General features: G+C 38.7%; 1 protein-coding gene across 3 annotated transcripts in view; it reads right to left on the reverse strand.

Moving 5' to 3' along the window:
* Positions 1-875: 875 nt before the first annotated feature.
* UBE2N (ubiquitin conjugating enzyme E2 N) overlaps positions 876-23235 on the reverse strand; it is a 33331-nt gene continuing 10971 nt past the window's right edge. The window contains exons 2-5 of one of the 3 annotated variants that reach the window (XM_025401795.1): positions 7457-7555; positions 3639-3885; positions 3324-3464; positions 876-2651 (exon numbers count right to left, since the gene is read on the reverse strand). In XM_025401795.1, the coding sequence (XP_025257580.1) occupies positions 2611-2651; positions 3324-3464; positions 3639-3885; positions 7457-7531 (504 nt within the window). In that variant the 5' untranslated portion in view covers positions 7532-7555 and the 3' untranslated portion in view covers positions 876-2610. Of the gene's footprint in view, positions 2652-3323; positions 3886-7456; positions 7556-23235 lie in introns of all 3 variants that reach the window. The other 2 variants (XM_025401796.1, XM_025401794.1) reach the window with 2 other exon arrangements.

Genomic DNA, 23235 nt, shown 5'->3' on the forward strand with positions numbered 1-23235 from the left:
CCTTTAGCCCAGGGATTACAAAGTCAAAGGCTTACAAGGAGGAAGGACTAGCAGGTGTGCTTGGAGGAGACTCTAGCCAACTGGAGAGTAGCTGGTAAGAAGACATGACATGCTCTTACGGTGTTTGCTACTCAGATCCTCTCAGTTAAGTCCCATGCACGAAGGTGGGTCAGGTCTACTGTTGCCAGATCTTCAGCTCATTCAAAAGTTACCAGAATCCTGCATGCATTTTCATGTAAATCTCCCAATTTTTAAAAATGTTGGCATCAAATTCAGAATGTTTTAACCAGCCATACTGTGTGGGCCAGGGAAAACAGGCCCAAAGGCCAGGTGAAGCTGCAGTTTTCAACTGCTGCCTTGGCCTCTCCCAGAGCCCCTTAAGTCCTAAGAAGGCTCAGTGATCACACTGGCAGTTGTTTCATCCCACTGGTTGAGAAAGACAGTCTTATCAAAGCAATGGGGATTCTTACCAAAACTGCAAAGGAAAAAAATGTGATACCATGAAATTAGAAATTCACGGCATTTGAAATGAAAATGACTTATTTCTGTACTTCTGTAACTCACAAATTTAGCAGACATCATTTAGCCATATTTTTGTAGTGCAACAGATTTAACTCTGGAATTTCATGGTTTGTAAATCACTACGTGATACTAGCTATAACCATGAGCGATACTACAGGCAGTAAATGTTGATCTCTATTTCGTTTCTTGAAGTTTTGTGTGGTTCATTTTTAAAGTGAGATTCAGTTTCCTTAGCTATAGTCAAATGCACCCTTTAAACAACCCAAGGACTGTTATGACGACTGCTGTTATTATTTCAAATTTTACAATATTAGGGTTGTTAACAATTTTAGTCTGCATTAAGCTAACATTTGTTACCAAGCAATGCATTTATTTGGAAGGATACCAGTTACCAGTCATCAAAAGCTTTTGTATGTTGAAAATGTAATTTTAATAGTTAATTCTTCATCTTACATAGGAACACAATAAAATACACCACAATCTGAAGAAACTCCAGAATTACGAGAAAAAGAGTGAAGAAAATTCAGATGGGCTACAATATCCATTACCTTAAACTGCAAGAGACAAGGTTCCAACCCAAGGTTAACATTTATGTATTTATGACTGGCTACATTTATGACTTAAAAATTACAAGAATCAGGAATTAGATATGGAGAGAAGTGGGAAAGAACAGTTTTGTGAGGGGAGGAATTCTGTCAATAAAGAAGAAAAATTACTGAATTCCAAATTAAAGAATAAAAGGAGCTCCCATAGCAAATACTAGAGGGATGAAAGCAAGAATCATTAATTGAGGACTTGCTACTCTCAAAGGAATAAACCTTTCTGATGACACACAAGCTGGATGCTGAGATCTGCTCATCAGGTTTATAAGGAAGACTCACAAATGCCTCAGCAAATCCCAAATGATTATCAGATCAGTGTTTCTTAATAATACATGAAAGGTTACAGATGAAATTTTCAGACAAGAACCAAGAAAAAGGTCATGACCCAAATTTTAGGCAAAAATGTGGCACAACTGTTAAAGTCCTACATGTCAGTCACAACTGCTATCTTTGCTGTGACTTTCCTGTACAGTAATTTTTAAACATTGTGGCAAGACACCAATGATCGTCTAATCAGACAACACAAACACATTTATTTCAAATTCCTAGGAGGTTAAAAAAAGGTCAGATACTGATGCTTTATGCATGCTCAGGGCCAGTTTATAAATACTCCATTCAGTACTATCTTAACACAAATCTGCATCAGTGAAAAGAAACTGGTGAAATCCACCTCTTGCCATTCAATTTGCCAGATGGTGAAGACCAAGACAGAATGTTCCATAGTTTTAATTTTAAAATACGATTGTCACATTGGGAAAATGAAATAAACACAGTAAAATAAACTGTACAAAGGCAAAGTAGAATAACAAAAAATATTTTACTAAAACATAAGATTTACAGAAGTTTCCAGACAAGCCATACAAAATGGTCACAAGCTTTTTTTGAAGGGGGGAATCTACACTTGACAGCAATGTTATTAGTGAGGGCTGTGATGTTTGTTTAATGTTCCCATTTTGGTTCAAACAATCAAGCTTGTCCATCTACAGCGTCTAAATAAAGTTAGACTTGGCTAGAGAGCATATTCTAAAGACCTGGTTAGCTGCTTTTAACCAATGCAATTAGATCACCAAAAAAGGGGGAAAGGAGCCCATAAAATTAAAAATAAAACTACCTCCCCCCTTAAAAAAAATAAAATAAAATAAAGAAAAACACCCACACCCCTGCAGCTAACCTGACAACTACCTTCAATCACAGTGCTTTATACTTAAACCAGGATGGGGGAAATGAATAAAAGCAGGGAGGGGCCACTGCTTTTAAACGTTTCACAACAATCCAGATGATACTTCTAGCCTCTGTTCATGCTTTATGACAGTGAATCAGGACAAGACATAGATTTGCTAATGTGCATTTAATCACCAAAGGACTGAAGATGTCTGGGCTTTTTTATTCTGTAATGTTTCTAAGACTGTGTCCATTAAATGCAAACAAAAAGGAGGAAGTCTTGGCAGAACAGGAGAAGTGATGCACACTTGATGATCGGATCAATTTAAATATTATTCATGGCATATAGCCTAGTCCATGCTCTAGCTGTAGACAGAAACAAACGCACGATTATTATTTTACTTAGTTCAATATGTTACTTTCCAAACTATAAATGGCAAACAAACACTATTAAGTTAATTATGGAAATGTCATGCTGTAATCTCTTAAATTCATGCCTTTTTCTATAAATCGGATCAGGGCTGAAAGATTTTGTATACGTCCAATTACCAAAACACTACAATAAAATTCATAAGTTCTAGAAAATTCAAGAGGATGAACCAAGTTGTCCATTTCTGGATACACAATTCTCCCCACTAATTTTCTTAAAATCTGTAGCTGAAGCTTCTTGACTCCAAATTCTCTAGCCATAAACAGCTGAATAATCAAATAGGTTACAAAAACAGTTCAAAAGTTTTCCGGTGTTCTTTACATATAATTAGATAAATGGTACACACTCAGTATTTGTTAAACCAGGTGTAGTTACAAGAGACTCCAAGATCTCCCAATTACAGGTTGTCTTTAAATTTGGGGGGTTCCCATAGCAGGCCATTTTGTTATAAGAGGTATTTACATACTATAAGCAGGATCTCACTCATTACAATATTTTTTTTTTCTGTTTCTTTTCCTTGCCAAAAGAAACTTTAGAAAAGTTTAAGTGGCAATACAAATTTGTTTGTAAGAGTGGAAGTGGTGCGAAGGAGAATGAATATTAGATACCTGTTTCTATGGCTTGGGCTTCGTTGGTCTTCCACTGCTCCGCTACATCATTTGCTAATGGATCATCTGGATTGGGAGCACTTAACAAGGCCTGGATCGATAGCAGAACTGTGCGGATCTGCAGTGCTGGGGACCACTTATCTATGAAGGCAACAGGCCCAGTATGATGAAGCATGAAAAAACAGGCCCAGAACTGCTTCACTTCCCTCCCGCAGACCTCTCTGGTCTTTGTATATTTACATTCTAAACATGGGATGCTTAAGAGAAAAAGGAGAAAGCTTAATAATAGCATATGCTGATAAAGATAACACTTACCTTTCAAAATATCTAAACATATTCTTCCCAACTTGTCTACATTAGGATGATAAATTTTGGTCATGAAACGTACTTTAGGGGCTGCCATTGGGTATTCTTCAGGAAGGAATAGTTCAAGTTTAAAAGTCCCTCCCTCAAAGGGGGAATCTTGAGGGCCAGCAATGACCACATGAAAATAACGGGCGTTGCTCTCATCTGGTTCTGCTTTGATGCCAGGAACTGGTTCTGCCAGCAAACGCTGGGTTTCCTACAACAGAAAAACAAACACATTTGTGAAACAAATGTCATTTTACTAGACACCAAAAGTAAAATTAGAAAGTTCATCTCTTGGAAATAGGCATAATAGAACATCTCCAATCTTCCAACAGGATTGATTTTGCTTATAAAATGCAAAATTCAAAAAAATACCATTTAAATAATTACAACCAGCTGAATGCAACTGCAAGCAAACACCAATGATGTTGTCATACATTTTGGCTACAAATGTCTACAAATACATTGATAATAAAATTAGGTTAATAAAACTGATATTTTACTCAAGTAAAATAAAGTAGCATTAGGATTACATAGGTAAGGCAACTTGCTCTAAACTCAACCAAAACCAAGCTATTTAAATTTAAAAAGTAAAATTGGGATTTTTTGGTGGTGTTTTGTTGTTTGTTTTTGAGACAGGGTCTCACTCTGTCACTCAGGCTGGAGTGCAGTGGCAAGATCTTGGCTCACTGCAGCCTCGACCTCCCTGGACCCAGGTGATCCTCCCAACTCAGCCTCCGGAATAGCTGGGATTACAGGTGTGCACCACCACGCCCAGCTAATTTTTGTATTTTTAGTAGAGACGGTATCGCCCTGCTGGCCTCTTGGCCTCAAGTGATCTGCCCGCCTTGGCTTCCCAAAGTGCTAGGATTACAGGTATAGGCCAACACACCCGGCCAAAAATTAGTTTTTAAACCACTGAAAACTTCCCCTCTGAAAAATGTAATGGACTAAAGAAAGGAGATAAGAGGCCCAGGTACCTGAACAGGGCTAAAGAAATATATTTAACAATGCTGATTAGTCTAAAATTGACAATTAACTTCAGAGGAACCTTTAATACTCCCAACAAACATATCATTAGTTCTCTCTTTCATCATTCTCCCTCTCTCCTAAATAACTGTATTATTCTTTCTCTTCTCTCTTCAAACCTCCAGCATCTCCATCCCCATCCTCACTTGTGGCTGATGTTCTGCTTCCTATTTCATGACAAGTTAGATACTTCCATCAGTTTCCACTGTAGCATTTGGACATTTCCCTGCATCTGCACCTATACGCTCTGGCTTTTCTCCTGTAGAGATGAAATGCCACGTACTCTTAGCTAGGGCCAATCGGTCTTCTTGAGCACTAGATCTTACTTATCTGTTTGAAATGTTTGTTCCTCGGTGCTGTAAAGAAATAGCACTTGAACATAAATTTACTTAGTAAGGCCATTTTTACTTCCTGCAGAAAGGGTACACTCGCCAGGAATTTTGCCACGAGAGTACACTGAACAAAGGAGACAGGGTCATTTATAACCTGACGCGTCCACCCTACTGCTGTGTCCGGTTTCCATCGGCTCGAATGGGACCTCACATTCTATATTTATCCTGATTGGCTAGCAACTTAGAACTTTTAAAAGAAGTAAAGGTAGAGGGGAACACAGGAAGGAGGAAGCCACTTGTGGAATGCTGAGAAAGGTAAAAACACTTTTAAATAAGGAAGAGGAACAGGCTATGACCTACTGCTTGCTTGCAGCAGTATAAGCATGCCAGGGCAAATATTTAGGCTAAATTGTGGGAGCAAGAACATAAAGTATATTGATTTCTTTATTATGGTTAGCAGATATTTAAGAATGTTAGCACAGGTCTTTGAATAAATTTTGCTTCTAAGAGAAGTTACTATTTATTCCTAATTAGATGGGGAGGAAAGTCTTTGAAGAGGAACCTCTACTTTACTTTTTTTTTTTTTTTGAGACGGAGTCTCGCTCTTTGGCCCAGGCTGGAGTGCAGTTGGGCGATCTCGGCTCACTGCAAGCTCCGCCTCCTGGGTTCACGCCATTCTCCTGCCTCCGCCTCCTGAGCAGCTGGGACTACAGGCGCCCGCCACCGCGCTCAGCTAATTTTTTGTATTTTTAGTAGAGACGGGGTTTCACCATGTTAGCCAGGATGGTCTCGATCTCCTGACCTCGTGATCCGCCTGTCTCGGCCTCCCAAAGTGCTGGGATTACAGGTATGAGCCACCGTGCCCGGCCCTACTTTACTTTTTACATCTCCTTCTCAACTATTCAAGGACACTGAATAGCATCTCTTTCCTCTCCTGAATCATCAGTTCTCCCTTCTTTACTGGATCTTTCCCCAAACTACACAAACTTGCTGTTATGTTCCCACAAAAGGAGAAAACTAAACTTACCCCCACTCGCCCAAACAGCTACTGCTACTGCCCCTTGCTTTGCTCCTCTTTGAAGAGATCTGTAATTGCTCATCTCCAATTTCTCTCCTCCTCTTCTGTCTTGAACACACCCTTCAATCAAGCTGTAGTTATCACTAACTTGTTTGTTAACGTCACCAATGATTTCCACAAGGTTAAATCAAATGTCCAGTGCTTAATCTTTATCTTACTTGACCTAAATGCAACATCTTATCCAGCTGGTCTCCCTCCTCTTTGCAAAGCTTTATCTAATTTCCTATCACCACATTCTCATGGCTGTCTTCCTCCTTGTCTGGCAGCAGCTTCCTTTAGTTTTCTTGTTGGTTTCTTCCTATCTCCCACCGTGGCAACACTGAAGTGCACTGGGGCTCTGTCCTAGGGCTTCCTCTCTGTTTATACATTTCCACAGTGATCTCATGTAATGCAATGAATTTAAACACTAAATAGACTCTTTAAGCTGAAGCCTCCCCTAATTCATATCCAGCCCAGACCTCTCCCCTGATCGTGCCTCTTGCCTCTGTAACTCCCTGCTCGATATATGCTCTTGAATGTCTAATAAGCATCCCAAACTTAACATGATCTCCCTACCCACAACCTTTGCTCCTCCCATAAAGACTTCCCCATGTCAGTTATTGGCAAACTCATCTTTCCAAATGATCCACCTTTTCCTTCATATGCCACACACATCTAGCCTGATTGGCAAAATTTTTTTTTTTTTAAATACCTCAAATTCTACTCATGATTGGACTGTTTCTCACCCTTCCACTGCTACACCTCTGATCCAAGCAACCATCAGCTCTCACCTGGCACACTACAACACCCTCCTAACCTATTCTTCCTGCTTCTGACCTCACTACCTCCCTCGCAGGTCTGTTACCCACAGACCCTTTAAGTCATAGTCCTGAGCCGGTGCGGTGGCTCACACCTGTAATCCCAGCAATTTGGGAGACTGAGGCGGGTGGATCGCCTCAGGTCAGGAGTTCGAGACCAGTCTGATCAACATGGAGAAATCTCATCTCTAATAAAAATACGAAAATACAAAATTAGCTAGGCGTGGTGGCGCATGCCCATAATCCCAGCTACTCGGGAGGCTGAGGCAGGATAATCGCTTGAATTGGAGAGGCGGAGGTTGCGGTGAGCACAGATCAAGTCATTGCACTCTAGCGTGGGCAACAAGACCGAAACTCCGTCTCAAAAAAAAAAAAAAAAAAAAGTCATAGTCCTTGTAATGGGCCCCCAAAAGAGGCTCTGTATGATGCCCTCACTCCACCCACCTCTCTGACTCATCTTCAGTTATTCTCCCTCCATCCCCTACCTTCTCTGTTCCAGACAAAAATTAGCTTCCTTGTAGTTCTTTAACCTGCCAGGCATCCTCTCACCTCAAGGGCTTTGCACTTGCTCTTCTTCCCCAAAATATCCATATGGCTGGTTCCCTCAGCTCCTAAGATCTTCATGTTTTCTCAGTGAAGCCCTCATAACTGAAATTGCAAACCCCATTCCACCCTATCCTGTACACTCCCTATCCCCACTCCCCAGATTTATCTCCACAGCACTACTAACAAATCTCATTTCTACTTATTTTGTTCAGAATTTAAGCTCCATGAGAGGACGGATTTGAGTCTGTTTTATGGACTGCTATATGCTCAGCATTTAGATCACTGCCTGGTACAATAGATAATTCAATTAATATTTACTGAATTCTGAATCTCTTTGATGTTATAAAGAGAGGAAAATAAACTATCAGAATTTCATCGTTAACATCATTAAAGCAGGGTTATTTTCAAGGCAGGATGTGCACATTATGGAAGGAAAACAAAAGGAGCCACTCAAGTATGGGGAAAAATAGTCTAATTTCTACTTATATTTATTTTTAACCAGAAAAATAATCATACTTAAATAAGCTTTTAGGTATGAAAAACAATAAATGAGAATATTTTATTTACACTGCCTTCACCTAAGAAAAATAATACATCTTAAACTGTTTCATTCCACAAGCTACAGGGCATATGTTAAAAACAACAATAACAACAACAAACAACTTCTCTCTCAGCACAGTAATACACTGAAATCGTCATAAGATGTAAATACAAATCAAATGCTTCCCCAAAATGTGTTAATTAAACCCATGGCCATTTTAGGTAATGTCTCTGGTATTTTAAGACTAGTTTTTTGTTTTGATCACGGTAATATAAGAGCAAGTGAGAAACTGACATATTCTTTAGGTTCAAACTAAAACATTTTTAGAGCATTAAAAAGCTCAAGAGGCAATAATGAAGCCTCTGACCTTGGGAAGTCCTTTAACACTGTGACCAGAACAAAAGAGGCTGGTCTTCATTTTTTAGGAAAAAGTTAAGATATTAGGGATGAACAGCAGGAGTAGAAGAATGAGAAAATAACTGGATGGTAAAATTCCTTGAATTCTGGCCTCTCCTCACCTCCATCCTTTAATTTTACCCCAGATCTTTATGTCTTTAGAAAGCCATAAATTGGCTGACTAGAAAAAAAAGAAAGCCAGGGCCCAAGAGTCCCAATCCACTACTCACCAGTTACACAAAGTAGTAGCAGCTCTGTATCTACTATAAAAAGCTACAGAAGGGCCTCCAAAAGCATATCCCAAAATAGCTTCAAAATCACTCTCAGTGCACAGTGGCAGAGATAGATATGGCATTTACTTTCTCATCTTCAGTTCACCCTCAAAATCAGATATTCTTTGTCAAGAATGTACATATTAAGCACATCATGTGACCTGATCAAGCCTAGATTTAATCGGAACACATTCTAAAATAAGCTTTTGCATGTAGAAAACATTTTGAAATAGTTCTTATGCTGCTCTCAAGTTCTAATGGACTGACACAAAAACACGCCTAATTATTTCACTAAACTGTGTTGTTTTCCCTAACAAACTCACAGCATAAATCGTGGGAGGGGAAAAAAGGAATAAAATCCAAACTAAATGAAACAAGTCTCAAATGGCAGCATCTGAAAAAGTCTCAACCACAGAAACTGATGTCAATTTTTTTCCTAAAAAGGCAAAAACTGGCTAGGAAATAAAATCTTTCCGGCCACTACTCAACACATGACTGACTAAAATACCTTCTGGTTTTACAATATTCTTTGGTGGAAAGACAGAGTACAGTATGATTTCTTTAAGTGAAGAAGTAAAGGGCTAAAATTCCTGCTGTTTCACTTATCTTTTTTTTTTTTTTGAGACAAGTCTCGCTCTGTTGCCCAGGCTGCAGTGCAGTGGCACGATCTCGGGTCACTGCAACCTCCGCCTCCTGGATTCAAGCGAGCAGATCTGGCTAATTTTTGTATTTTTAGCAGAGACGGGGTTTCACCATGTTGGCCAGGCAGGTATCGAACTCCTGACTTAAAGTCATCTGCCCGCCTCGGCCTCCCAAAGTGCTGGGATTACAAGCATGAGCCACCACGCCCGGCCTTATCTATCTTTTGGCATAAGTAATTTACACTGCAGGTGGGACGCCGTGGTTCATGCCTGTAATCCCTGCACTTTGGGTGGCTGAGGCAGGCAGGGGAATGACTTGAGGCTAGGAGTTCCAGACCAGCCTGGGCAAGCATTAGTGAGACCCCATCTCTACAAAGATTAAAAAAAAAAGAGTTGACAAATGAGATCACATAGGAAGGCCATAGTTGTTTACAGAAAAACAGAAAAACCCTTAAATGCATTTTGTGATTCTATTATGTTTAAAAGCAGTCCAAAGAGTGAAACCCAAATAGAAGTGAGTTTAGGGCCACGCATAACAGAAAGTACTATAGACTATGTTCAGGAAATTAGTTACTAAAATAAGACAAGGAAGTTGGTAAAGGAGTAGGGTATGGATTTAAATGGCAACAAAATTAAGTCTAAAGGAAGGTGTCTCATCTTATAGAATGCATACAATAGTTAATGCTACAAAAAAAATTTTTTTTTTTTTTGAGATGGAATCTCGCTCTGTCGCCCAGGCTGGAGTGCAGTGGCGCATCTCAGCTCACTGCAAGCTCTGCCTCCTGGGTTCACGCCATTATCCTGCCTCAGCCTCCCGAGTAGCTGGGACTATAGGCGCCTGCCACCATGCCCGGCTAATTTTTCTTGCATTTTTAGTAGAGATGGGGTTTCACCATGTTAGCCAAGATGGTCTCGATCTCCTGACCTCGTGATCCGCCCGCCTCGGCCTCCCAAAGTGCTGGGATTACAGGCGTGAGCCACCACGCCCGGCCTACAAATATTTTTAAAAGGAATCAAATATCTAATTATCAATAGATCTACTGGGACCTGAAGAGCAAACCCTAGACTCAAAACTACAGTAAACTATACTGTAGTTAGTAAATTATAACAATTGACATTCTGTCAACCAATCTCTATTAACCAGGACTCTTATTTTTAAGTTGAAAAATAATTTGTGCTCAGTACGAAGCAGTATCAGGTCTTAGATTTCTTCTCTAAGGCAATGATTACATTATATGCAGTAAAATTTTTGGATAATAAACAGTATTCTTAGAAAGAGTGCTAATTTGTCTGTGAGAAAAGTTGGTACAGATAGTAACTATCTATATCCCACTGCATCCTGTCTACAATGATTAGGTTTTTTAGAATATTCTCTGAAACACAAAATTGCAATGTATGACCAGTAGTATCAACTGTATATCTTTTAGCTCATCTCAAACAAGAGCTGTGTGATAACTCAGTAACTGCCAATTTCATTACTGAAAAATAAGTGTTAAAAAACTGGGTGATAGGCCGGGCGCGGTGGCTCACGCCTGTAATCCCTGCACTTTGGGAGGCCGAGGCGGGCGGATCACGAGGTCAGGAGATCGAGACCATCCTGGCTAACACGGTGAAACCCCGTCTCTACTAAAATACAAAAAAAATTAGCCGGGCGCGGTGGCGGGCGCCTGTAGTCCCAGCTACTCGGGAGGCTGAGGCAGGAGAATGGCGTGAACCCGGGAGGCGGAGCTTGCAGTGAGCCGAGATGGTGCCACTGCACTCCAGCCTGGGGGACAGAGTGAAGACTCCGCCTCAAAAAAAAAAAAAAAAACTGGGTGATGCCTCAATGATACCTACTCTGTAAACTCCAACCTGTCACTACATCTTTCAGTGACTCTAAAATATTAACAAATACGGTTCTGGGCAAAGTTGTGTGTTATAGAAAAAAATATATAATAAAGAAAAAACAAATTACGAAAAATTTATAAAATAAAACAAACAGGGCTCCTTTTTTGGGATCACTAATAAAGCAAGTCAATTCTTCATTATGTACACAACTGTAAATTACTTATGAAAATCTGCAAGTTCACCCTCCATATGCAAGTGGGCATTTTTATTTATCACTTTTTTCCGTAGAGATGGGTTTCTCTATGTTGCCCGGGCTGATCTCGAAGTCCTGGCCTCAAGCAATCTTCCCGCCTTGGCCTCCCAAAGCAATGGGATGACAGGCGTGAGCCACTGCACTTGGACCCATAAGTGAGCATTTAAAAAATGTTACCACCAGCCTGGGCAACACAGCAAGACCCCATCTCTCCAAACCAAAAAAAACTAAAAAACTTAGCTGGGCATGTTGGCATACACCTGTAGTCCTAGCATACTTGGGAGGTTGAGGTGGGAGGATTGCCTGAGCCCAGGAGTTTGAGGTTACAGTTAGCTGTGATCACACCACTGTACCCCAGCGTGGGTGATAGTGAGACCCTGTCTCTTAAAAAAAAAAAAAAAAAAAAAGTTAATTATCATCAATGGACATTTTCAAGTGCATACCCCTTGCTTCATTTTACCTGTAAGTCCTGTGAATTTTACATGACTTTGGATAACATATAACATTATTAGGAACATATAACGTCTCATTATAGTAAAACTGACTGCCTATTTTCTAGCTGGGATTAGAAATAGAACCAAAGTTTTGCTCAAGCTCCCCACTATACTACTTCCTTACAAATCATAAGGCCACCTAGAGATACGCTAAGATAAAAATGGTTGATGAGGCCTTTTTTCTACAGCACTGCTGTCCAACGGAAATATAATGCAAGCCACATAAGTATTTTAAAATTTTCTAGTAGCCACATAAAAAAGTAAAAACAGGTAAAATTAACTTTAATATATTTTATCTAAAAATGTATTCAAAATATTATTTCAACATGAAATCAGTATGAAATTAATGATGTATTTTATCTTTTTTCATAGCCTTCAATGCCCACTGTGCAATTTATACCTGTACCACATGTTAATTTAAACTAGTCATATTTCAACCACTCAACAGCCACATGCAGTGATTAGTAGCTCCCATATTAGTCTGGACAGTGAAACACAAGACAATCATGTTATAATGTTACTGCCTGGTCATTAAGAATTTAACTTATTTCACATAATGGGTAAAATTTTGTACAGAAACTGTAAAGCATCGCTCTTTTCCCCTCAAAAACTTCTATATAAAAAGTAATGTCAGAACATTTGACATCACTAATAACAGGAATACATGTAACAAGAGTTACTGTTTGCTACAGTCACAAGATTTGTGTTTGAAAAAAACAATTTGTGCCAAAAAAAAACATTAAATGAACAAAAATTAATTCAAACAAGCTAACTGCATGATGAAGTAAAGAGTTCACTGAGGAACTATTTTAATTATTACAGTACACACCACCCCCTAGTGGACATAAGACATCATCTACTTATTTTGCCACCTTTCCTTTGCAAATGAAAAAACTGATGCTCTTAAAAGTTATTGTACCTAAGTTTGCTAAGTTTTTTAAACTTACATTATATGATCACTCCTTACTTTGGTAAAACCAAAGCAAGGTTAGCACCCACCTAAACATGTCCTTGGAAAAGACCTATAGATTCCAACAGTAAATAAAATGAAAATGGCTTAAGAAAACTTAATAAAAGCAAACCAAGCAGAGCTAAGACAATTTTTATTCCCTTTCTGCTTTCACCTCTTGTGCCTATCTTGCTCCTAACCACTTAGACTCCCCCAGATAAGCTAACTGGGTCCATGAGAACTTCCTGAAAATGCCTATCCTAAAGTCAAATGGAGAATAATGGTTCTCAAGACATGCCCCTCCCTTGTTCTTTCTTTTCTCCTCTACTCCCACATACTTAAATCTCACAATTTCTTAAGTGACAGATTCAGAGAAGGAAAAATGGAAGAAGCTATTTCTAAGACTCTGGGCACCAAACACTAAATCTCAGAGTACTTTAGACCAGAGTATTCCTTTTTTGGGAAAAGCTTTATTTATGAGTTGATAGGTAACAAATAGGTAAGTACTCTCTATTCCACTTGAAGTAATAATGAATACATGGGGCCAGATGACTTGGGCTAGAAATCTCTACATCCTAAATTTTCCTCAACCCAAGACCAGATCAATACTTCTGTGAAGTTCAGTGAAAACGAATGGAGACTTGGGAGCTGGAGGGACTTCTGGAAGGCAAAGTATATATAATCTGAGATACATCAGAATGTATCTCAGGTCTGAATTAGTCTGAAAGTTTCTCCCTTGTACTTCCAGTTTCCTGTTCATTACTACCTCTCCACTTACTGTAACTACGCCCAGTAACTGCTGGTTTACTTCTCAGACCCTAAACTATTTGAAGAGGGGAACCCCAGCTAGTAAATGGTGGTAAATTCTAAATAAATGCTTGTTCAGTGAACAAACATGCAATGCTTAGGTACCACACAGAGCTCATGAGGAATACTATATTTGCTGTGTTCATCAGTCAATAAATTCCATCTCAGGAACTGCATTTAAGATTATTCCAATCACTGACAATGACAATGAACAAAAACCAGAATAATCCTACTAACAAACTATCACAGCAAGAAGAAAAACTTTTAAGCTGAATTCCTTTATTTCTTGTCTGTCACCTCCCTCCCCAATTCTTTTGCCCACTAAACACATTAGGTTGTATTGCAGTCTGTGGATATTTTCCTCTCCACCAGTCTGTAAGCCCCATAAAAGCAAGGACCACATGCAGTTATCAAGCACTGCTCCCAGCCACGCAAAGAATCAATAAAAGAAAATCTCGGGTAACAATTAAAAACAAACTCTGCCAAATACTGACTTAAGTGCTATAGATGTATTAGCTCATTTAATCCTCATACTCATTTTACAAATGAGGAACAAAGAGTAATCAACCAAAGCTAGTGAACAATAGAGCCAAGATTCAAATCCAAGCTGTTGGGCTCCATTCAGTCTGGCTTCAGAGTCTGTTTCTTAATCTTTTTTTTTTTTTTTTTGGTGGGGGGGACAGAGTCTCGCTGGAGACTGGAGGGCAGTGGCCCGATCTCAGCTCACTGCAAGCTCCACCTCCCAGGTTCATACCGTTCTCCTGTCTCAGCCTCCCGAGTAGCTGGGACTACAGGCACCCACCACCTCGTCCAGCTAATTTTTTATATTTTTAGTAGAGACAGTGTTTCACCATGTTAGCCAGGATAGTCTCGATCTCCTGACCTCGTGATCCGCCCGCCTCGGCCTCCCAAAGTGCTGGGATTACAGGCGTGAGCCATCAGGCCCAGCTTACTACATAAGCAGTAAATGTCAAATGTTTGGCAGGGATAGTAAACAGCACAGGAGTTAAAAGGGTATTTTCAATCCTTCATAATTGTGAAGTGGTGCTTCATGAAAAAGGCAAATTTAAGCCATAATGTCATTAATTTTTTTTCCTTTTTGAACTGGTAACCAGAAAAGTATAGTCTTATTAAGATAAACAGAAAAAAACTGCTTTGATTGAAAAATTGGTATATACTATTTTGACCTGGAATTATCTATTAGATAGTAAACCATTTTGCCCATCTTTGATACTGCATGAAATCAACATGCTCTAAAATGTTTTGTGATTCTGAAATATGAATTTACTTACAAATGTTTATTCACTGCTTATTTTGTTCATGGCACTGTGGTACTAACTAACTGGAAGGAAGAGCAAAATTTCTTGGCATCCAGCAGTTTATTTCATTGTTTGAGTAGTCAAGGTCTTAAGAGAAGGTACTGGAGGTGTGAGTTAGGATACTATTAATACATGAAGAGCAGAGCCAGATTACAGGGCTATTATGTTCTTGTTTATTTCTAAAGTCATTTTTTAAGTTTTCTGGAAAGATTAAAAACTTTGTCTCCATCTTTTTTTCCCTCTGTTTTTTAAAAGATTTCCAAATATTGGCATCACAGCTAAAGACGGTGTCAACTATTCCTTCATAAGACATTCATGAAGTTCTTGGTGGTAAAAATGTTCTTTGAATATTCAGCACTATAATTAGTAGACTCATGGCAGTTAAGCTTCTCCATTTTCTATGGTTCCTGATTTGATGAATGACATAACACTTCATTGCCTGAACTTTCTTTTTTAGCACCAGCTCAAAAAATAAAAATAAGACTTCAGTGATTTAAATAATGTAGCTGTCTATCTTAATGAACTCTGTATCTCAGGAATGATTTGACAGAGATGTCTCAGAATGCTGAATGAAAAGAAAGGACCTAGCTTAGTAACACAGTTCACTGGGATTGCTGTGTGCCATGGTCCTCAAGGCACTATTAACAAACCCATTGCATATTTTAGGTTCTGGGAGTGGGTATATAACTTAGCAGGTGAGGTAGGAAATGTTCTTCTGTATTCATCCTGAATTAAAATTAGGGAAAATTTTTAAAAGCTTGTTTTATGTGGTGAACACTAAAATCATAAGATTAGCAAAAACTAATGAACTTGTTTTTTTCTTTAATCCATTTTATGTAAAAAATGATGTAGATTGTGGGTTTTCTTCTTTCATAAAATTTTACTTGGTTTTTCAAGTTGGTAATTCATTTCAGGCCCTTATGTGTAGTTTTAGTCATCTGTCTATGTTAACTATTAAAAAATTCCCCCACTCATTCATATGTTCCTTTAGCTCCCACTCCTTAGTATAATGTTGGAGCTGGGAGATTAAGAAAATTGTAAAAATTTAAAGAAACTTGTAGAAAAAGAAAAACTTAACCTGTGGTCACACGAAAGGACTGCCTGGAAGCATTTAGGGCAAAATGAGGTTGGTAGTATGCATGCAGCACTCCCTGCGCATCACAAGCAAAGAAATAACCCATTCTGGAGAGAACTGCAGTGGTTACCACTAAGATAGCAACAGAGTTCTAGTGGTAGCATTCTGTGCTTGACATCAACAATCACACCGCACACACTGTAGAATGTGTTGCACACAGTGTGAGCAGTGAAATCACCGTGATGTGATTCTGAAGTTAGTTCCTGGCTCCCTCTTTTCTTTGGCCCTCCTGAAGAATGTGTGAGGTACCTAATAATTCTTAGTATCATTTCTGCTTAAACTAGCCAAGCTGGCTTCTGTTGGTTGCTAAAAATAAAGTCTAAACTCAATAGGAAAGGAAGTGAAGAAAAGGTAAGAGTTAACAGACCAGGGCAGGAGGGAGTTGGGGGGCTGGTAAAGAAGTTAAGAAGCTCAATATCTCTTTGGGATTAAATGAAGTCAAAAGAGGAGAGCATACAAGTCAACTAATCTCTTTATCAAAGAACTTCTATTTAAGAGCTTGTAAAGGAGGAGCTAATTTCACACTACAGTTAATTCAACTAAGCAGAGCCTGGTGTACCTAGTGCAGGGCAGGGCAGGGCAGGGCAGGGAAGGGCGGGCCGGGCGGGTGGGGGCACTCAAGAGTTAGCACATCTGAATTTAGTTCCAATTTTAATTGTACCAATGTGATACGTGACCACGGACAAATCATTTACCTCTCCAGCCTTCTAAAACGCCCCTTGAACATTTAAAAGGTTCTCTCTAGCACTAAAATTGACTGAACACTTTATTATTATTAGAATGAGTTAAATCTTATTGCTATATGCTTCTTTCTACTGGAAGGTCCCCTTTTGTAATAATATTCTTTAGGCCTATAATTACTGTTCTAGTCTTCCCTGCTGAAGGAGAAGGATATTATGAACTGTAATACTGGTATTTATGCCAACATTCAATATCTAAATAAAGAGAAAATTTGTTGCCAAGGGCACCTGCTTTTTTCCCTAGTTGTTTTTTTCACTTGCTCATTAAAGAAATACACAAAATTAACCTAAATAAAATTAACCATTCTCCTAATAACCAAAATCCAATTAACATTCTAGAATGTTTATATTTTTTGTTCTGATAAAGACAAAAGCCCTTAAAAACAGTTTAATATGTCCACACTTTTCACTCCTGTGTTACTGTAGCCTGCTTTCCTCAAGGCTGGTTGATTTACAGACAAATCAATATTCTTTAAAAACCATATGGCATAAACAGGTACTTTTCCTGGCCTACAAGCTAGTGACTATTTACTTACTCGACCCTTTTTCTTCAGGTTACTTCCGGTTTCAAATGCAGCAATCACAACAAAATTTAACGCCTGAGGACTCCGTAATAGGTAAGGCAAGACAAGAACAGATGGAAGCAGAGCAGATGAACTTTTCAGTGAAGCAAACAAAAAACAAGTTACATTTCGCTCAGATTTGCATTCTCAATCCAATTGTGCCAGTAACACAATTTTGTATAAAATCCAAACCATCAGGAAAGAAAAATTAAAATAGTCTCTCACACTCTACATACTAACTCTGAGATAAATTAGGAAGCATGAAAGCATGCAGATATTGGAGGGCTGTCTCCCTCCCAGTAAGCATCCTCTGGCAGGGCTAACCATAGCGCACAGCTTTCGGGAGAGGACCATTCGTATGACAGTCTGCATAAATGGAACCTCTTGAAGTCATACAGTGAAAGGGCCTAAATACTTTGGATTAAAAAATAAAACTTCAATTTAGCAGTTGCAAAGATAAACTTATTACCTAACCCACAGAAAATGGATTACATATATAATTTTAATAAAATCAAAATGTTATTTACCCAAAACATCCGATTTTGCTCTTCACTGTTGGTAAATGAACATTCACTGTGCTTTCACAAAATCTATGCCTCACTTCAGAGAGTTATATTTAATGTTATCTATTTTGTGAAACAAATACGTAAATGAACAAACCATTTTCCCACACACTAGGAAGACATTCAGTCTTTTTATGTTTATGGTGAAGCAGCATCTTTGCCAAGTCAGAAAACAGTAATAACCAACACTACATAAAGCTCAGTATTATGTTAGGATCTGTTCTTTACACTCTGATCCTTCCAATTACCATAGAGCTAGATTAGTATATTAAGCAGATAAAGAAGCAGAGAGGTCAAATGAGGTTACCCAAGCTATTATTTGGCAGAGCTAGAAATCAAACTCAGAGTCTGGCCTCAGATTCTTTGCTCCTGCCATACATAAACATACATTTCATATTCCCTAAATTAGTGTTTTACGCTAGAGAATTAGGAAGTAAGGCTCTCTGAGCCATAAAACATTATTTTAGTCATGAAAAGCAGCATTTCTACCATCTTGAAAGTCAATTGTCAATTAAGAGGTCAGCAACAGACAACAGTAGGAATGAACCTTCTGTAAGCCATCCCTTACACACTTTCCTACCTTACTGTCTCTCCAACTAAACTAGTTCCTAGAGATCAACGCCTGTGTCTAACATTTGCAGACCCAATGCTGGACACCACAGTGTGTCTCGCATTTCTTACCAGTTAATGAACAGATCAACTGCAGAACTACCTGAGACCAATCCCACAGAGTAAAGAAAATTACTGACTGGGTAAAAAGGAAATTCAAGAATTTCCAAAACTGGTAGGCCTAGCCAGGCAGTGACTATAAAGAGCAGGAGTATGCAGAAGAAAAGACTTGCAAGACTCCAAACCCAATCTTTACAAACTATTTCACACTTCTGTCCAAAAGTCTTAGCTTTGACACCATCCCTCACAGGTCATACACTTAAATGATCCAAATACGAAGCACCAGAGATACCAGCCTTATCGTTTCTTTTGCCCCTCTAAGCAGCTTCAACAATCTAATAAGCATTTTCCTCTACTTAAAAAAATGATCATTGCCTCAATAATCACGAGTTGACACATTAAAGATGATTCTTTCCCATCTCAAGGTTTTGGGAAGAATCTGAAATGAAACAGCTTAGTTAGAGACTTTAATATTTCACAGATTACCAATTAGGTCTGAAATTTGAACAGTCTTAAGAGATCCAGCTGGAGTAAATAACTCAGCAGATTTTTTATTCTTCTATGATTTCAGATTATCTTGTCCTGCACTACTAAGCCAGAGGAGGAAATGATCCAGACAACTCAGATTTTAATGTAACTGAAATAAGCACAAACTTTCATACTAGGGCTGATGTGTTACACTAGAGTACCCATGGACAATAATACTGGGTCAAATTCGTCTACTTCATGTGGATAGCTTGAGCCTCCGAAAGAATGCAACAATACATTCAAAGAATCTAAATCCTGGAATCAGTTTTTCCTAGCAACATGAGCCTGCCATGTATTATGTGAAACTGCATCCAAAAAAAAAAAAAAGTCATAAAAATAGCCCTGGGAATAACTAATTTAAATAGTGTAAGTAAACATTAGTTTTCTTGAGGAAGGAAATCAGGTGGCTGGAACACAGGAGACACCCTGCACGTCAAACAAGCTTAATCAAAACAAGAGCAAAAAACCCTATAAAACCCCTAATCTGACAAGTCTGAAGTCAGGTCACATACTGCCACATCTCAGGGGCTTCTTACCCATCATCCCTATCTATCATGGGCTGGGCCAGGCCAGGCAGTTTTCTATCTTTAAAATCTCTGCCTTAGGAAACTAGTAAATCAGATATAAAGTCAATCAATGTCTCTCACTTTCCTTCTACACTTGATGATGCTGGAGGTGGGACTCTGCCAGGGACTCCTAGTTTAAGTCTGCAGATAAGGGGCTGCTAAGGGAAAACTGCAAGAGAGAACAGTGCTGTCTCCCCTCTCATGGGTGCATCAGCAGATTTTTTTTTTTTTTTTTTAAGCTCATCATCTATCATTAGTGTTAGTGTATTTTATGTGTGGCCTAATTCTTTTTTTTTCTTCTTGTGTCGCCCAGGCTGGAGGGCAGTGGCATGATCTTGGCTCACTGCAGCCTCTGCTTCCCAGGTTGAAGCAATTCTCCCACCTCAGCCTCCCAAGTAGCTGGGATTACAGGCGTGCGCCACCACACCCAGCTAATTTTTGTATTTTTAGTAGAGACAGGGTTTCACCATGTTGGCCAGGCTGGTCTCAAGCTCCTGACCTCAAGGGATCAGCCCGCCTCAGACTTCCAAAGGGCTGGGATTAAAGGTGTGAGCCACTGTGCCCAGCCATGAGACAATTCTTATTCCAGTGTGGCCCAGGGAAGCCAAAAGGTTGAAAACCCCTGTTCTAAAGCAATGCAGGCTTCAAATGTGACTAGTTTTATGAAAGCCAATACAGATTACCTATCTCCTAAAAATTCTACCTTGCTTCCCTTCAGCACTGTCACTTTTTAAAAGATTTTATTTAGAAAACACTTGGCTAAAATATTTACGAAGGAATGAAGTACTAATACATGCTACAATATATATGAACCTTGAAAACATCCTAAATGAAAGAAGCCAGAAAGAAAAGGCCACATATTGTATAATTCCATTTATATGAAGTGCGCAAAATAGGAAAATCCATAGAATCGGAAAGCAGATAAATGGTTGCCAGGGGTTGGAGGTAGAGTGACTGCTAATGGGTACAGGGTTTTTCTTTTTGGGGTGACAAGAATCTTCTGGAATTAGCAAGTGATGATGTTGTACTACTGTGTGAATATATGAAAAATTACTAAACTGTACACTTTGAGTGGCTCAATTTTATGGTATGAGAATTACACCTCAAAAAAATAAACGAAGCATTTGAGTTTTCCTTCAATATTCAGTGAGATTTTGGAATCTTACCGATGAATTAGAGATTGGAATAGTAAAAGTAAGTGAAGGGGAATAATTTATTAATATCTATTATTTGGCTATTTAGTATATAACATATTTACAGCATGTTAACAGAGTTTTCAGGTTTTTGAGACAGGATCTTGCTCTGTCACCCAGGCTATAGTGGCACAATCTTGGCTCACTGCCGCCTCAACCTCCCAGGCTCAAGTGATCCTCCCATTTCACCCTCCCAACTAGTAGCTGGGACTACAGATGTGTGCCACTACACCTGGCTAATTTTTGTATTTTTTTGTCGAGATGGGGTTTCTCCATGTTGCCCAGGCTGTTCTCGAATTATTGGGCTCAAGCAACCTACCTGCCTCAGCCTCCCAAAGTGTTGGAATCACAGACATGAGCCACCGCACCCAGCCAACAGAATTTTTAGTAATGAATTATATTCATGAACTACACTTCTGAAGAAAAGAAACTTCAAATTAAAAGATTACTTTTGAAGTTAAGTATCTGTGATGCAAGCATAGACATGCTGACTCAAGTTACACAGTCTTAGTTCAAATATCTCCTGGGTAAGGTATGTCTAACCTAGAATGACAATCTACTCCCCCTACTCTACTTTTCTACTTATGCTTCAAAATTCAGCTCCAGTATCACCCTCTAAAAACCTTTCCCTAAACCAATCTTGAGGGTTTTCCAGGCCGGCCTGTCACTTCTTTGGTGTTCCCATTGATGCCTTTGTATTCTATAGACAAAGCAGCGCTAGCTGTATGATTTTACTTTTGTCTCCCATCCTACCCATCTTTGCATTGAAGCCAAGCACACATATGACCAGTGTTTCTGCAAAGTGTACACTAAAATCATCAGGAGCTCTTAAAACAACAAAAATATGTTGGGCTGGCAATGTTATATTTACAAACATCCCCAGATAATTCCGATGCAAAACCATGAACTAAGTATTCAGACTAGAAACAAGTGTTCAGAGAAAATAGCCAGTACATTCTTGTCTTGGCATCCTTGTCAATACATCAGCAGCCCTGCCGATTAAACTAGGAGAAGAAATAGGCAAGGTCTGGCCAAGTACTTCTCTAATCATAGTCGGTGCTGACCCCTGAATAGAGCTTGCAGCACTTTTAGTTTAACCCTTACCTGAACCACAACAATAAAGACAGGGTCCTAGATAGTGTGCTTTATTTGAAAAAGTAGAGGCCGGGCACAGTGGCTCATGCCTGTAATCCCAGCACTTTGGGAGGCCAAGGCGGGTGGATCACGAGGTCAGGAGTTTGAGACCAGCCTGACCAACATGGTCTCTACTAAAAATACCAAAATTAGCTGGGCGTAGTGGTGCATGCCTGTAATCCCAGCGACTCAGGAGGCTGAGGAAGTAGAGCTCCTTGAACCCAGGAGGCAGAGGTTGCAGTGAGCCAAGATCGCGCAATTGCACTCCAGCCTGAGCGACAGAGGGAGACTGTGTCTCAAAAAAAAAAAAAAAAAAAAAAAAAAAAGAAAAGAAAAGAAAGAAAAAGAAAGAAAGAAAATACAAAACTCAACTTGATATATAAATGAATGCAAGATAATTCTAATATATTTTTAGGGTTACTGAGAAAAAAATATTGTTTAAAATTCATCTGATTCAGTGGTACTTTAAATACAGTCATGCGCTGTATGAGTTTCAGTCAATGATGAACTGTAAGAAAGACAGTGGTCCCCTAAGATTGTAATGGAACTGAAAAATTCCTATTGCCTAGTATTTACTATACTATACTTTTAATGATTATTTTAGTGTACTCCTTCTGCTTATTAAAAAAAAAAAAAAAAAGTTGACTGTAAAACAGGTTCAGGCAGGTCCTTCAGGAGGTATTCCAGAAGGCAATGTTGTCATAGGAGATGACAGCTCCATGTGTGTTACTGCCCCTGAAGACCTTCAAGTAGGAGAAGAGGAGCTGGAAGACAGTGATACTGATGATTCTGAATAGGCCTAATATGTGTGTATGTGTCTTAGTTTTTCACAAAAAAGTTTTTTTAAAAAAGACTGTAACAGAGAAAAAAGCTTATAGGATACAAAGAAAAAATATTTTTGCACAGCTGTATGAAACAATGAATCAAAAGTTAATACAAAATGTTAATACAAAAGAATCAAAAGTTTAATACAAAATGTTAATACAAAAATGTTAAATACAAATGTTTTATTAAAAATGTTTAAAAATGTTTATTAAATAAATCTGATTAATGTTTATTAAATAAATCTGTTAATTAATGAATAATCTGTTAAGTAATAAATCTGTTTATTAATGTTTATTAAACATTTATTTAAAATGTTTAATACAAATGTATTAAAAATGTTTAATACAAAATGTTTAATACAAAAAAG

The sequence above is a fragment of the Theropithecus gelada genome, chromosome 11 (assembly GCF_003255815.1).
Source record: "Theropithecus gelada isolate Dixy chromosome 11, Tgel_1.0, whole genome shotgun sequence".
NCBI lineage: Eukaryota > Metazoa > Chordata > Mammalia > Primates > Cercopithecidae > Theropithecus > Theropithecus gelada.